The sequence below is a fragment of the Myotis davidii genome, unplaced genomic scaffold (assembly GCF_000327345.1).
Source record: "Myotis davidii unplaced genomic scaffold, ASM32734v1 scaffold723, whole genome shotgun sequence".
In the NCBI taxonomy this organism is placed as follows: domain Eukaryota; kingdom Metazoa; phylum Chordata; class Mammalia; order Chiroptera; family Vespertilionidae; genus Myotis; species Myotis davidii.
The window spans coordinates 802,505-814,643 of record NW_006294589.1 but is presented as its reverse complement, the minus strand read 5'-3'; the positions used below and the strand labels follow the sequence as shown (position 1 = coordinate 814,643).

The following is a 12,139-nucleotide window of genomic DNA, read 5'->3' as shown; positions in this document are numbered from 1 at the left end:
TTCCCTGCCCTGGGAAAGGACAGATCTGTCTGCCATCTAACTCTGGTTTAAACTCTAACACTTCCCACCATTTCTTCTTTTGCCAAGTGGATCCCAAACCGGAGGCCTTTCAGAGAAGGCCAGCTCACCCAAGACACCAAACTAAGTACAAAGAACTTTCCTTGAGCTGTGGCGGCAGCTGGCCCATGATGGGGAGTAACTGATCACTGACATTGTTTAGAACCACCAGTGCGTGGTGATGATAAAAAGAAGACTGACTTTCACTGGGCTTCATTTTTGCTTTTAAATTCTCTGCAGACCACGCACACCACCGTGGTCTGCACCCAGGGGACTGCTCTCACGCCCCCTGCCGCCTTGCAGGCCACTGCCCTGGATGCTCTACGACTTCTTCAGCCAACACCTTGGCCAACAAACTGCCTGCTCTGCAGATACTTCCTTAAATGGTGTGCCCGGCACTTATCCGATCAGAGATCAAGATTGCGCTTTTTAGAGATCGGAGTTCAAATGTCCATCGGGTTCAATCAGTTGACTAGGGAGAAGATGAATTGCATTTTCTTTTTAGAAGTAAATGCTATTTTCACTTATCCATATCAAGTTGCAACTTTAATTGTTCTTATCTGCACAGAAATATCCCCGTCTATAAATCGGCCCATTCACTGCAACCATATGGCCTAGACTCCAGAGAAATGAAGTTGGAAGCTTGTGCCCCTAAGCCGTCCTAATACCAGGCCTGTGCCATTCCTCTCTGGGGGGTTTTCTTCTGTCACCTGGGGGAGGCCAGGGCACTCATTGTTTTCCCAGTTTCCCCTGAAATGCCTCCTGCAGAGGGCCTCCAGCCCCGCCACAGAGGAGGAAAACCCAGCAGGGGAGAGTTAAGAGGGGCAAGCACCAGGCCGCCTGAGCTGCTCTCCCCCTGGGGCAGGTCAAGTTCCAATGATACACCCATTCAGAGCAAGGGTTGGCTTACTTGAGCTGTTGCTCTCGATCTTCTGCAGTGTTCTCAGAACCTTGTGTATGTCCTTCATGCTGGTGTCTCTCTGGCTATATAAGAGAAGCCGCTGAGCATCTGAGAACAGGCGAGACACACTGCAGGGAGCACAAGAAAAGCAGAAAAGCTCTGTTAGGCCAGCTGCCTCTCCCATGTGAAGGAAACCTGGCTGCCGGGTCCTCTTCTCCTGCTGCTCCCCATGCCCAGCTTCCTGATACTCTAGGCTTCTAAACACTCCCAGGCCAGCCCCAAATGCTCCTCCCCATGTGTCCACCAAATCCTGCCACTTCTTTCAAGGCCCAGCCCATGTGCCTCATCTCCAGGAAGCACCCCCCTCCCCCACACACACACACACTCCCCCAGGGCCCACTTATCCATGAGACACAGTGGGCATAGTACCTAGGACTCAGACTACCCTTAGGGTCCACAGAAAAAAATTAATTTCTTTTAGAAGCAGAATAAAACCCCAAATTCAGAATGAATATGTATAAGATGAATCCAGCTTGGGTTATATTCACCTTTAGACTGACACACTTATGAAATAAAGTTTTTAATATTTCTGCATAGAAGGGGCCATGAAAACTACAATACCCATGGTCCATGGATATTATAACGTGGCCCTGCAGCTTCCCCAGGGCTGTCTGGGTACACTTCCTACAGTCCATTCTAACTCCGACCATGGTCTGTGCATTCCAGGAATCTGTACTGGCTCATTCGGCAAACACTTACTAAACCCATACTGATGTTCGGTGTTGAAGTCGGGAGTCAGGAATACAAAAGTGAAGGGAGTGACATCCTGGCCCTCAGGAAATTCACACCAGGGAAGAGAAAGACCAGGCAGTGGCAGTATGAGAGGCACCGACAGAGAGAGAGCTGATCTGAGGACAGAGAGGGCCTTGGCTGTGAGCTGGAGAGCAGGCCCCTTCCGTGCACATCTCTTACCTACCCCTCCCCAACACCTAGGCCAGGCGGCTCAAATGCACAGAGAATGTCTGCTAAATGAGTGAACCGACACATGGAGCAGAGGTCTCCCCAGAGGAGACCAGCACACCCCTTGTCTTCCCTTCCCAACATAGTCAGTTTTTGGAGGAAAACTGTCTCTCTACACCCCTGACCACCCCCCAGACACATGACTTGTAGCTCCACAATCTTAAATCTGGCAGCAATTCTCCCTGCCCTCATTCTTCAGACTTCATTGCACAAACCTTGACGAAAGCAACTTCAGAATTCTCCAGAGGTTGAGAAGGGAAGAGAAGAACTAACTGACAAGTTTGGGAAAGAAAACCTGACCTGGTACTTACATGGATTCGTTAAAGTTTCCGACGACGCCCGGAGCCTCCCCAGGAGTTGGGTACCGGAAACACGGGTTATTGGCGTTGCAGATAATCCCCTGGACCCAGGGAAGTGTTCCTGCGGAGGGCATGGCTTTGTTTGGAAAGTGGCCTGTTGACATAGAGAAGAAAAGCACAGGAGAAACATCAGTTCTTTGAAGCAGTTTGGAGACTTGATCCTTATCTCTATTAGCTCCATACCGTATCATCAATCATCTCATCGCAAATCTGCCTGTCCCTCCCCCATGTCCCAGAGACCTGCCACCTCCGACTAATCCGACCCTGAGTTGGAAATCAGGTTCTTGATCTACTTAACATCATGTGTAGAATGGGATTTGTGGCACAAACCTTGGAGACATGGTGAGAGGGGTAGATTAGACCATATGCAGAATGGGACTGGTGTGCAGCTAGCACCTGATCATCAGTTCATCTCCTATTGTCCCTCTCACTCTTCAGAGGGGCCTTGAGGATGGCCTAATCCATCGGTTCTCAACCTGTGGGTCGCGACCCCTTTTGGGGTCGAACGACCCTTTCACAGGGGTCGCCTAAGACCATTGGAAAACACATATATAATTACATATTGTTTTTGTGATTAATCACTATGCTTTAATTATGTTCAATTTGTAACAATGAAAATACATCCTGCATATCAGATATTTACATTACGATTCATAACAGTAGCAAAATTACAGTTATGAAGTAGCAACGAAAATAATTTTATGGTTGGGGGTCACCACAACATGAGGAACTGTATTAAAGGGTCTTGGCATTAGGAAGGTTGAGAACTACTGGCCTAATCCAATGCAATTCCTTCATTTTCTAAGGAGGAAACCAGCAAGATGCAGTGGCTGGTGAAGAACAGTCAGGGAACCCATGGGCAGGACTGGGGGTGGAACCCACAATTCCGTCATCCACATCCATGCTCCTTCCCTCATATTGGCGCCTCCCTGTGCACCTAAACCCTTCTCAGATTCCTATGTACTGTCCACTGTTTGGTGTCACCTCCTCTGCCAGCTCACAAGCTCCTCAGAGGCACTTAATAAACAGGCTAATTGGGGTCAGAGGTCATCTGCTGCTCGTGTCCCTCATCGAAACCATGATGACCTCATGACCCATTCAATAGGTCATCTCCTCACTCTCCTTTCCCTTCATTATGGAGGAGCATGTGACCAACAGCAGGACTAGGTGTACTTGGCTGATCAAAGGCACAGTTTGGTTTGGGGCAGTCTGGCCTGGTGCTGCTTCTAGGATATCATGATAAATGTGCCCCAGAGCAAGAGCTCCTAACCTGAGGACCAAACATGTGTGAATTCCTTTGGACAGAAAGGCTACGCTGCAGCTCCCATCATATTCTCAGGGTGATCTGTGACCCCAAATAGTCAACCATTGACAGCCATGGCTCTCTAGGCAGCAAAGAACTGTGGGCTCCACAGACTTTGGGGTCAGACCTACTGGGATTCACATCCAGTCCCTGCAATACACGAAGCAGAGACTTTGGCCAAGTCACTGAACCACCAACTCTCATTTTCCTCATCTGTAAAAATGGTGATAAAAATACAGTCTACTTCACAGGGCTGCAGGAGACATCCCAGGAGTTCTGACAGGCAAAGCACGCAGCTCAGTGCCTGGCACAGTGTAAAGGCTGTCAGGATTACTGAGGCACTGCGGTGATGAGCCTACAGTCGCCCTCACTCTGCTACTGTCCTGCTAGGAATACTCCAAATCTCACAGCCACAACCTTCCTCCAAAGCAGGACCCCTGTTTTATTCATCTTACTATTTTCATGCAAATATGCTAACAAGAGTCTTCCCAAAAGCTAACCCACAGCTAGGACTAGCTAACCTGCATTTCAGTACTGGAGCACTTCTCTCCATCCTTTTCTTCTATTCATATTCCAACCTGAGAGTCAGCATCCTCAGCAAGGATGTAACAAGATCTGATCCCTGTGGCCACTCCGCAGGGACTCTGGCCTGTTCAACATTTACTCAGTTAACCTCCTTATCTCCCTGGTAATAGTTCAAGGAAAACCAAACAAGGTCCCTTGCCTGAGTCAGCTGCTCCTCATGCAGGAGATTTATGTAACCAAGTACTCCAAGGACCGCAGGAGTCTGCCCTTTAACCTCCCCAAGATTCCACCACCACGGACAGGGTGGGTGTTGGTCCAGCAGCACAGGGCCATGGAAGGTGAAGGTATTTCAGGCGATACCTGGTGGGTGAAGCAAAGACTCTTCCCTGTGTGTTGTGTCCCACTTTATTTGCAAGCAAAAGCAGGAAGATGACTTGGCAAGGGTGCACAGGATGACGATCAAAGAGCATAATGGAATCCTAGGACCCAGGAAAGTAATGAGGGCCTGGATGGCTCTGGGTCAAACAGGGAAAGATTAATGGGGATGAATTATATGCAAATCCTTTGTTCCCAGAGACAGTACAGCTCTGCAAGATTCGTCTAAGCAATCTACCTTCCACCCGGGTCCCTAGAACAGTAGGTGAGGTTGCAAGAAGTGCATAGGTGGGAGGCAGACGTCTTATCTGCCTTCTATAGGTATGAAAATTCCACAGCACTTCTGAGAATCTATGGCCTAGATTCAGATGACTCTGGGTTAAAATTCAACAACCTGTTCAAATCACAACCCCAGCAGGTGTCAGAGATAAGAGAGGCAGCAAACCAGAGGGGCGGACCCCAATTTCTGTCTGATCCAAAGTCGGCCTGTTCCTACTACACCATCTTGCCTACTTGGGATCATTCCAGAGAGAGAACAGCCAAGCAGATGAAAAAACTGAGTTTTCCCACCTCAGTGGGGCCTAGGGCAATGCTTAAATAAAATCAAATATGCAATTACTCATCAATCTTTGGGATTCCAAAAGCGAAGACAGAATTACCTCCCAGGCTCTCAAACTGAGTGTGCATTTCATTCTATATTTTTTCCCTCTCTGGTGAAATCTGAAAATCACATCTGGTAGAATGTTCCTGAGGTTGTGTGGCATTTTTTCTAAAACTCGAGTGTATGTAATGTGTACTAGCAAATTAGCAGGTAAAGGCCTGCCTCAATGTGCCATGGACCAGACCAAGAACACAATTAACAGGTGACCCGAAGCCACCCCTTTCCTGAAGAACAGTATCCTATAAGTCCATATGTGATAGAAACATGATATATTATACCATTACATATCCCATAAGTCCAGGAGGCTAGCAAGGTGTGGGGAGAGCTGGTTAATGAGAGAGAAAGTTATAGGAGCAATGGAACAGAGGTTCCAGCTAAACCTTCTACATAAATGTGGATCATTCTGGGACATTTCTGTAGTGTCAATCCATCCAGCCTACCCAGCCAGGAGAGAAAGACGTGATTGTGGAATAACAACAACCGATAGCTTAGGGATTATTATTATGAGAACACTCAGGTACCAAGAAGCTAAGTCGCTTGCCCAATGTGATATACCCAGTAATTGCTGAAGCCATAATTCAAACCCAAGTAACCTGACATCTAGAGCGTGTGTCCTTGGCCACCATTGTATTCTCTATGCTCACTATAAAGGCTACGATCAAAACACAGGATTTGGGAGTCAGAGGACCTGAGCTTTTTACTTCATCTCTGTCACTTACTAGATGTGTGACCTTGGGCAAGTCCCTGCCCTTCGCTGAGCCCCAATGAACTTATCAAGCAAAGGGTAATAATCAAGTCTATTTTACAAGGTTGTTATGAGAATCAAATAAAATAATATTAGTCGATCTGAGAAGCTCTACGCCAGTGGTTCTCAACCTTCCTAATGCCGCGACCCTTTAGTACAGTTCCTCATGTTGTGGTGACCCCCAACCATAAAATTATTTTCATTGCTACTTCATAACTGTAATTTTGCTACTGTTATGAATCGTAATGTAAATATCTGATATGCAGGATGTATTTAGGCGACCCCTGTGAAAGGGTCGTTCGACCCCCAAAGGGGTCAAGACCCACAGGCTGAGAACCGCTGCTCTACGCAAATGCTTCTTAGAATTACTAGTATGTTCCATGATTTGCACCTGTGCAATAAAGGCAGCTGACGGTGGTATCAAGGCACTGCCCTAGGGACCTTTGTTAATCACCATGTTCTGAACTATCAGTAAGGTTATTTTCATGATTTAAAATGTGCGAAACAGACATTGGCTATTATTATAGTTACTATTATCACCATTCCCTAGGATTGAGAATCGTTTCCTGAGTTCAGGACTTACCCAAAACTTGACAGCCTAGCTTTTCTGCTCCAACCCATTTACAGTGTTTCCTAAAGATAGTGTCTCAGGGGAGGTCAAATTTAGCCCATGCCCATGGCCTGGATCTCTATTGCCAGTGGAGAGCCTCAGGCAGGATGCTCAGATACTCACATTCATGTTGTTCATAGGGTGGGTAGCTCAGCCGAACGGAGATCAGGATCAGGAAGATAAATAGAGGCCAGGCCACTTCCAGCAACAACTGACACTGAGAGGGAAATAAGACAGAGCACTGTGAGTTTAAACAGTAATACGGATGCCTGACACTTTGGGGCTTTGGGAAATCCACAGAGAAATTAACTCAGCAATTGATCAACTTCTACAGTCTCTCCCACCACTCTCTAAGCTTTCATACCACTTTACTGTCTGCAATTCTCACCTTGTGACATACTATTCCAGCCCTCCGCGTTTTCCTTGAGAAAGGGAAGACGCTGCCCATCCTATGACTCACCCTATGTCTCTGGCTCATTTCTGCTCATTCTGCAAGTCTCAAACAGACATAATGTCCTTCTCCTGAGCTCCCACAGGAACCGTGCCCCTGAAATCATCTGATTCGATCACTGGTTTCCTCACAGCAATATGAGCTCCCTGCAGGCAGGCCCTGGGCCCAGTCATCTCTGTATCCCCAGCATTAGCACAGTTTCAGGCACACAATGATGTTCATTTATTGGAAGAGGAAGGCCAGGGCCACCGGGCCTTGCTGTGCTAAATGCACACCACCTCAGTTCCTCAAATGCACACAAAGTCGCCCTCCCCCCTCCCCCATGAGGCTGAGAAGAGGGTTCCAAAGGACAATGGAAATTCACACAGAATTCCACATTGACCTCCACACACCCAGGACTAGAAAGAGCTGGGAAGAGTGCAGAGTGCAAAGACCTCCATCCAGCAAGATCTGGTCAACATCTTCTCCAGTGGGTAGACGATCATTAAACGTGTAAGTAAGTCCGATCCACAGGTTAAAGCAACGAGGTTTCTCTAAAGGAAAACCCTGCCTCAATGAGTTACCAAGGGATAAATAAAGCACAGGGACAGGATGGAAATCATTGGACAGAATTTAATTGAACCACTGGTGTTCAGACAACTACAGATGCTCCTCTTCTTACAATGGGGTATGTCCCAGTAAATCCATTGTAAACTGAAAATACTGTAGGTCGAAAATGCATTCAATACATCTAACTATTGAACACCATAGCTTAGCCTACCTGACTTAAATGTGCTCAGAACGCTTACCTTAGCCTACAGTTAGGCAAAACCATCTCATACAGTGAATACACTGTAGGGTGTGGGTTGTTTACTCTTGTGAATGTGTGCCCAGCTGGGAGCTACAACTTACTGCTGCTCCCAGCATCACGAGAGAGACCGTACTGCAAATTGCTAGCCCAGAAGAAGGTCCAAATTCAAAGTATGGTTTCTACTGAATGGGTATCACTTTCGCAGCATTGTAAAGCCGAAAAATTGTTAGGTCAAACTATCATAAGTTGGGGACCATCTGTAGTTACACTGCCTGAAGGCTGTCACCTCTTTCTTCCTCTCATTTCTAGACTGTGATGTTCTAATTAGGATGAACATCAAGAGCCCAATAGAGTGATGAGGCCTGTGGTTAAGAGTAATTACAACTGTGGCTTCAGTACCATAAAACCAAGAGACACTGGTATAAAATCTCCCTCCCTATTCTCTTTTAATAGAATTCTTTTCTTCACCCTCAAGACCATATATATTTTTTGTAGAAAAATCAAAATTAAAAAAATGTTTAAGTAGATATAAACCACCCCAGTCCTACTTGACAGCAAGAATCCCTACTAAATTGAGCTAACAATGGTTCTCTGTTAACCTTTTTTGTCTTTTATTCTATGCATACATAAATAATATTTTTTCTACAAAATTGAGATTAGATATCATATATAGTTTTATATTTTGCTTTTTTATTTAGCATCATGCTGGGAGTGTTTTCCATTATATACAATATTCTCCTAAAATATGGGTTTTAATGACCACTTAATATTCTACACTGTGAATGGACTGTAATTAAGTTAACCTTTCTGCTGATTGCTGGTGCTTCAGATTGTCTTGGGGTTTCTCTTTATTATTTATTGTTGGATTTTTGGAATTTTAAACAGCCCATTTTTAATTTGCAAACGCCTTTGATATAGTTCCGCATTAACCTTTTAAAAAAATCTTCCATTTGAAAAGCAATATAAGGGTGATAACAGTGTATGTCCTGAGGTGATAAGAAAATGGGTAATTTTTTAAATGCTTTCCTAAATTTTCCATAAATGGAACAAAACAAAAAAAAACCACCATTAGCCTCTAACTATGAGGAATAGTATATTATAGACAGCACACCAGGAAAAACATAAAAGACAAATGGGTCCCTCTTTGAAAGAAGGCATGCTGTGACTAGGGTCTCCAAGACCAAAGGTCTTCTCACTAGGCCTACCACACCCTGAGAGCTTAACAATGCTTGTTGAGTAAGAGAATGAACTAAAGTTTATAAAATAAGGAAGATGGAAATACAAATCAATTGAGCCCTTTGGGAAAGCAATTTGGCCAAATGTATCAGAAGACATGTTTATCTCCTTTGACCAAATAATATGACTGGGGCTATGACCTATAGAACTAAAATTCAAAATGTCAAAAAAGCTACATATATGTATTTGTTCACTGAAACACTATAAATGAAAAATACTAGAAATAATTGCACAGCACTAGGGAGATGATTAAATTATGGTACATCTACTCAGCAATTCAGTAGGCAGTCATTACAACAATGTTTATGAAACACAGATACTGTTAACCATATAATATTAAGTGAAAAAAGCAGCACACAAAATTATATCCATTCCAAGCTTACAGCTGAATAAAATCACAACTATCACCCAGACAGGACTAAAACTTGTTAAAAATGGCATAACTGGGGATAAATTCAGAAAAGAATAATAAACTCAGAAAAAAAGTAAATGAAGAGGATGAGCAAGATTGCATCAAACTTAAGTTCTGAAACTACCATTTGTGCTTTTAGGATAAACAGTAGCTACCATTTATGTAGTAGGCACACCATATACAGATTATTACACTGAATCCAAGGCTAAAGCTCAAGGGAGGGTCGTCATAGAGCTGGTCCATGGCAGGGTTGAGATTAGCAGCCACTTCTGTCCAACCCCAGAGGCCACATATAAAATTCTATTTGACACAGGAAGTGCCCAGGTGGGACATGACTGCACTAGGTGACATGATCAAAAAAATCCGCAGGTTCCACAGAGGTAAAATGAACTCATGGCCTATAGATTTATTACAGCTTCAGGCAATACTGAGCACTTACTGTGTACCCAGGATTTTTATACATCTCATCTCTTACATTTAGTTCTCACAATAACTCTGTGAGAACGGTTGTATGATTATCACTCCAGAAGTGAAGAAACTATGGATCAAACATGTTATGAGCCACAGCCTGGTAAGGGGAGCCCCCCAACACTGGCACCCAGACCCACTAACCCCTAGATCTGTCTGTGTGCATTCATCACGCCTCTCCTAGAGCCATGTTCAGGCCACACACCCTTTAAGATGGCCACTTCGTCTATGGCTCACCAGCCTGAGCACAGACCTGACCCAATGAATCAAGCCTAATGTTCCCGGGCATCTCTGCAGCCCCCACATCTAGGACCCTGTAGGGCAGCAGATGCTCAAAATAGTTGGTTGACTGGCTCTTCCCCATGGCACTGATAGCAAAGGGAAAAAAATCTGCCAGTGGGTGTAAGCAGATATGAAAAAGAGATAAGAAAAAGACTGATAATAACAATAATGGTGCACACTTAAACAGATCTTATTAAATACCAGTGTTCTAAGTACTTTACATATATTAACTCAGTTAACCTCCAAACAACCTCATTAATACTAATATTATACTCCTTTTACAGATAAGAACACAGGCTTAAAGAGTTACTATACTGGCCAAGGCTGTAAGGTTGGTAAACAGCAGAGCCAGGATTCAAAGCCAGTCTGATTCAAGGGTCCCTGCTCTTAGCCACTAAGCACCACTATTACGAGAGTATCTAGATTACTGATCTTTCAAACTCCTTGGTAGCCTGAGTTACTAAAATGTATGAATGAATGAAGAGATTGCCTCCAAAGCTCATACTACCCAAACCAGAAAACTCATGGAGAGAAAAAAACTTAATCCATGCCCTTTTACTATACACCTCTAAAATTATACGTGTCATTCAACAAAAAATTCACCTTACAAACTCAGGGGGATGCTCTAAGCTTTTTTTTTTAAAATCCTCACCCAAGGATATGTTTTTATTGGTTTTTAGAGAGCGGGGAAGGGAAGGGGAGAGAGAGAGAGAGAAACATAGATGTGAGAGAGAAACATTGATCAACTGCCTCCTGTACTCGCCCCAATGGGGTATCACACCCAAAACCTAGGTATGTGCCCAGATTGGGGATCGAACCTACAACCTTTTGGTGAACATGACGATGCTCCAGCCAACTGAGCCACTCGACCAGGCTAGGCATTTCTTTTCCTAATAGTCTCCTTCTAGAAACCTAACTGCCAGGCTTCCCATTCTGGCTCTACTCATCATCCAAGTAAGATTTCTCCCATCCCTAGACTTAGCACTTTTCCTTCACATAGTCCCTCAGAAATACCTTGGAAATAAAACTGATGCTTTACTGTTATAGACCCCTATAGAAAACTCTTCTAAATCTTGTTTTGGTACCTACGCACCCACCTCCACATCTCTCCCCCCCGGAGAGGAACACTGTTTTCAAAAGGCGTTTCTCACCAAAGTCAGACCCTCAGGAGCCTCCCTTTAGTGTTGGGTGTTAAAATAGTACGTAATTCTGATGTTTAAGTGATTGCTACACTGAGCTGCTCTGGGAGCACCAAAGGCACCACTTTGTGTCTCTGACTCATCACTCCTCAGCTCTAATATGGGATGCTCCAAGCGAACACCTGGAGAGCAGGTGCTATTCTCAAGAGCAGCACTATTGACACAGGTAACTGTTGAGGGGACTCTCCTGTGAACTGTAGGATGCTCACTGCATCCATGTACTCTAACAACCAACCCCACCCAGGGCAGTGACAACCAAAAGATGTCTCCAAATATCACCAAATGTCCCTGGGGCATTACATAAGGATAGGATACTTTTTAGAACTTGGTAAGGTAATAAGATTTAATGGGAAAGAGAAAGAGATGAAATTATCAAAGACGTTCTGAGAGGCAAAAAGGGAGTGTGGGACAATGAGTTGCCCCAGATCTCAGTGTTCAAAGTAATAGCACACTCTGTGCTGTAACACCATCAAAATAAAAAATACATACCAAATGACCAAACAAATAACCCCCAAAGAGCTCCCTACAGACATAACAGTTCGATAAATGTCCCAAAAATAACTACCGTATTTGCCGGCGTATAAGACGATTTTTTGGCCCTGAAAAATATGCCTCCAAGTGGGGGGTCGTCTTATACGCCAGGTACACTTCAGATAGACTGCCCATAGTGCTTGCCCCGTGCCATAGTGGCCTCCCGATGCCCGCCCACTTCATTCCACATACCGTTCAGGCATCAGCAGCGCTG

The 12,139-nt window shown here is 44.7% G+C and overlaps 1 protein-coding gene across 1 annotated transcript in view; it reads right to left on the bottom strand.

Moving 5' to 3' along the window:
• ABCA1 (ATP binding cassette subfamily A member 1) overlaps positions 1–12,139 on the bottom strand; it is a 114,756-nt gene that overhangs the window by 76,647 nt on the left and 25,970 nt on the right. The window contains 3 exon segments of the mRNA XM_006768731.2: positions 968–1,086; positions 2,290–2,431; positions 6,680–6,773. Of these exon segments, the coding sequence (XP_006768794.1) occupies positions 968–1,086; positions 2,290–2,431; positions 6,680–6,773 (355 nt within the window).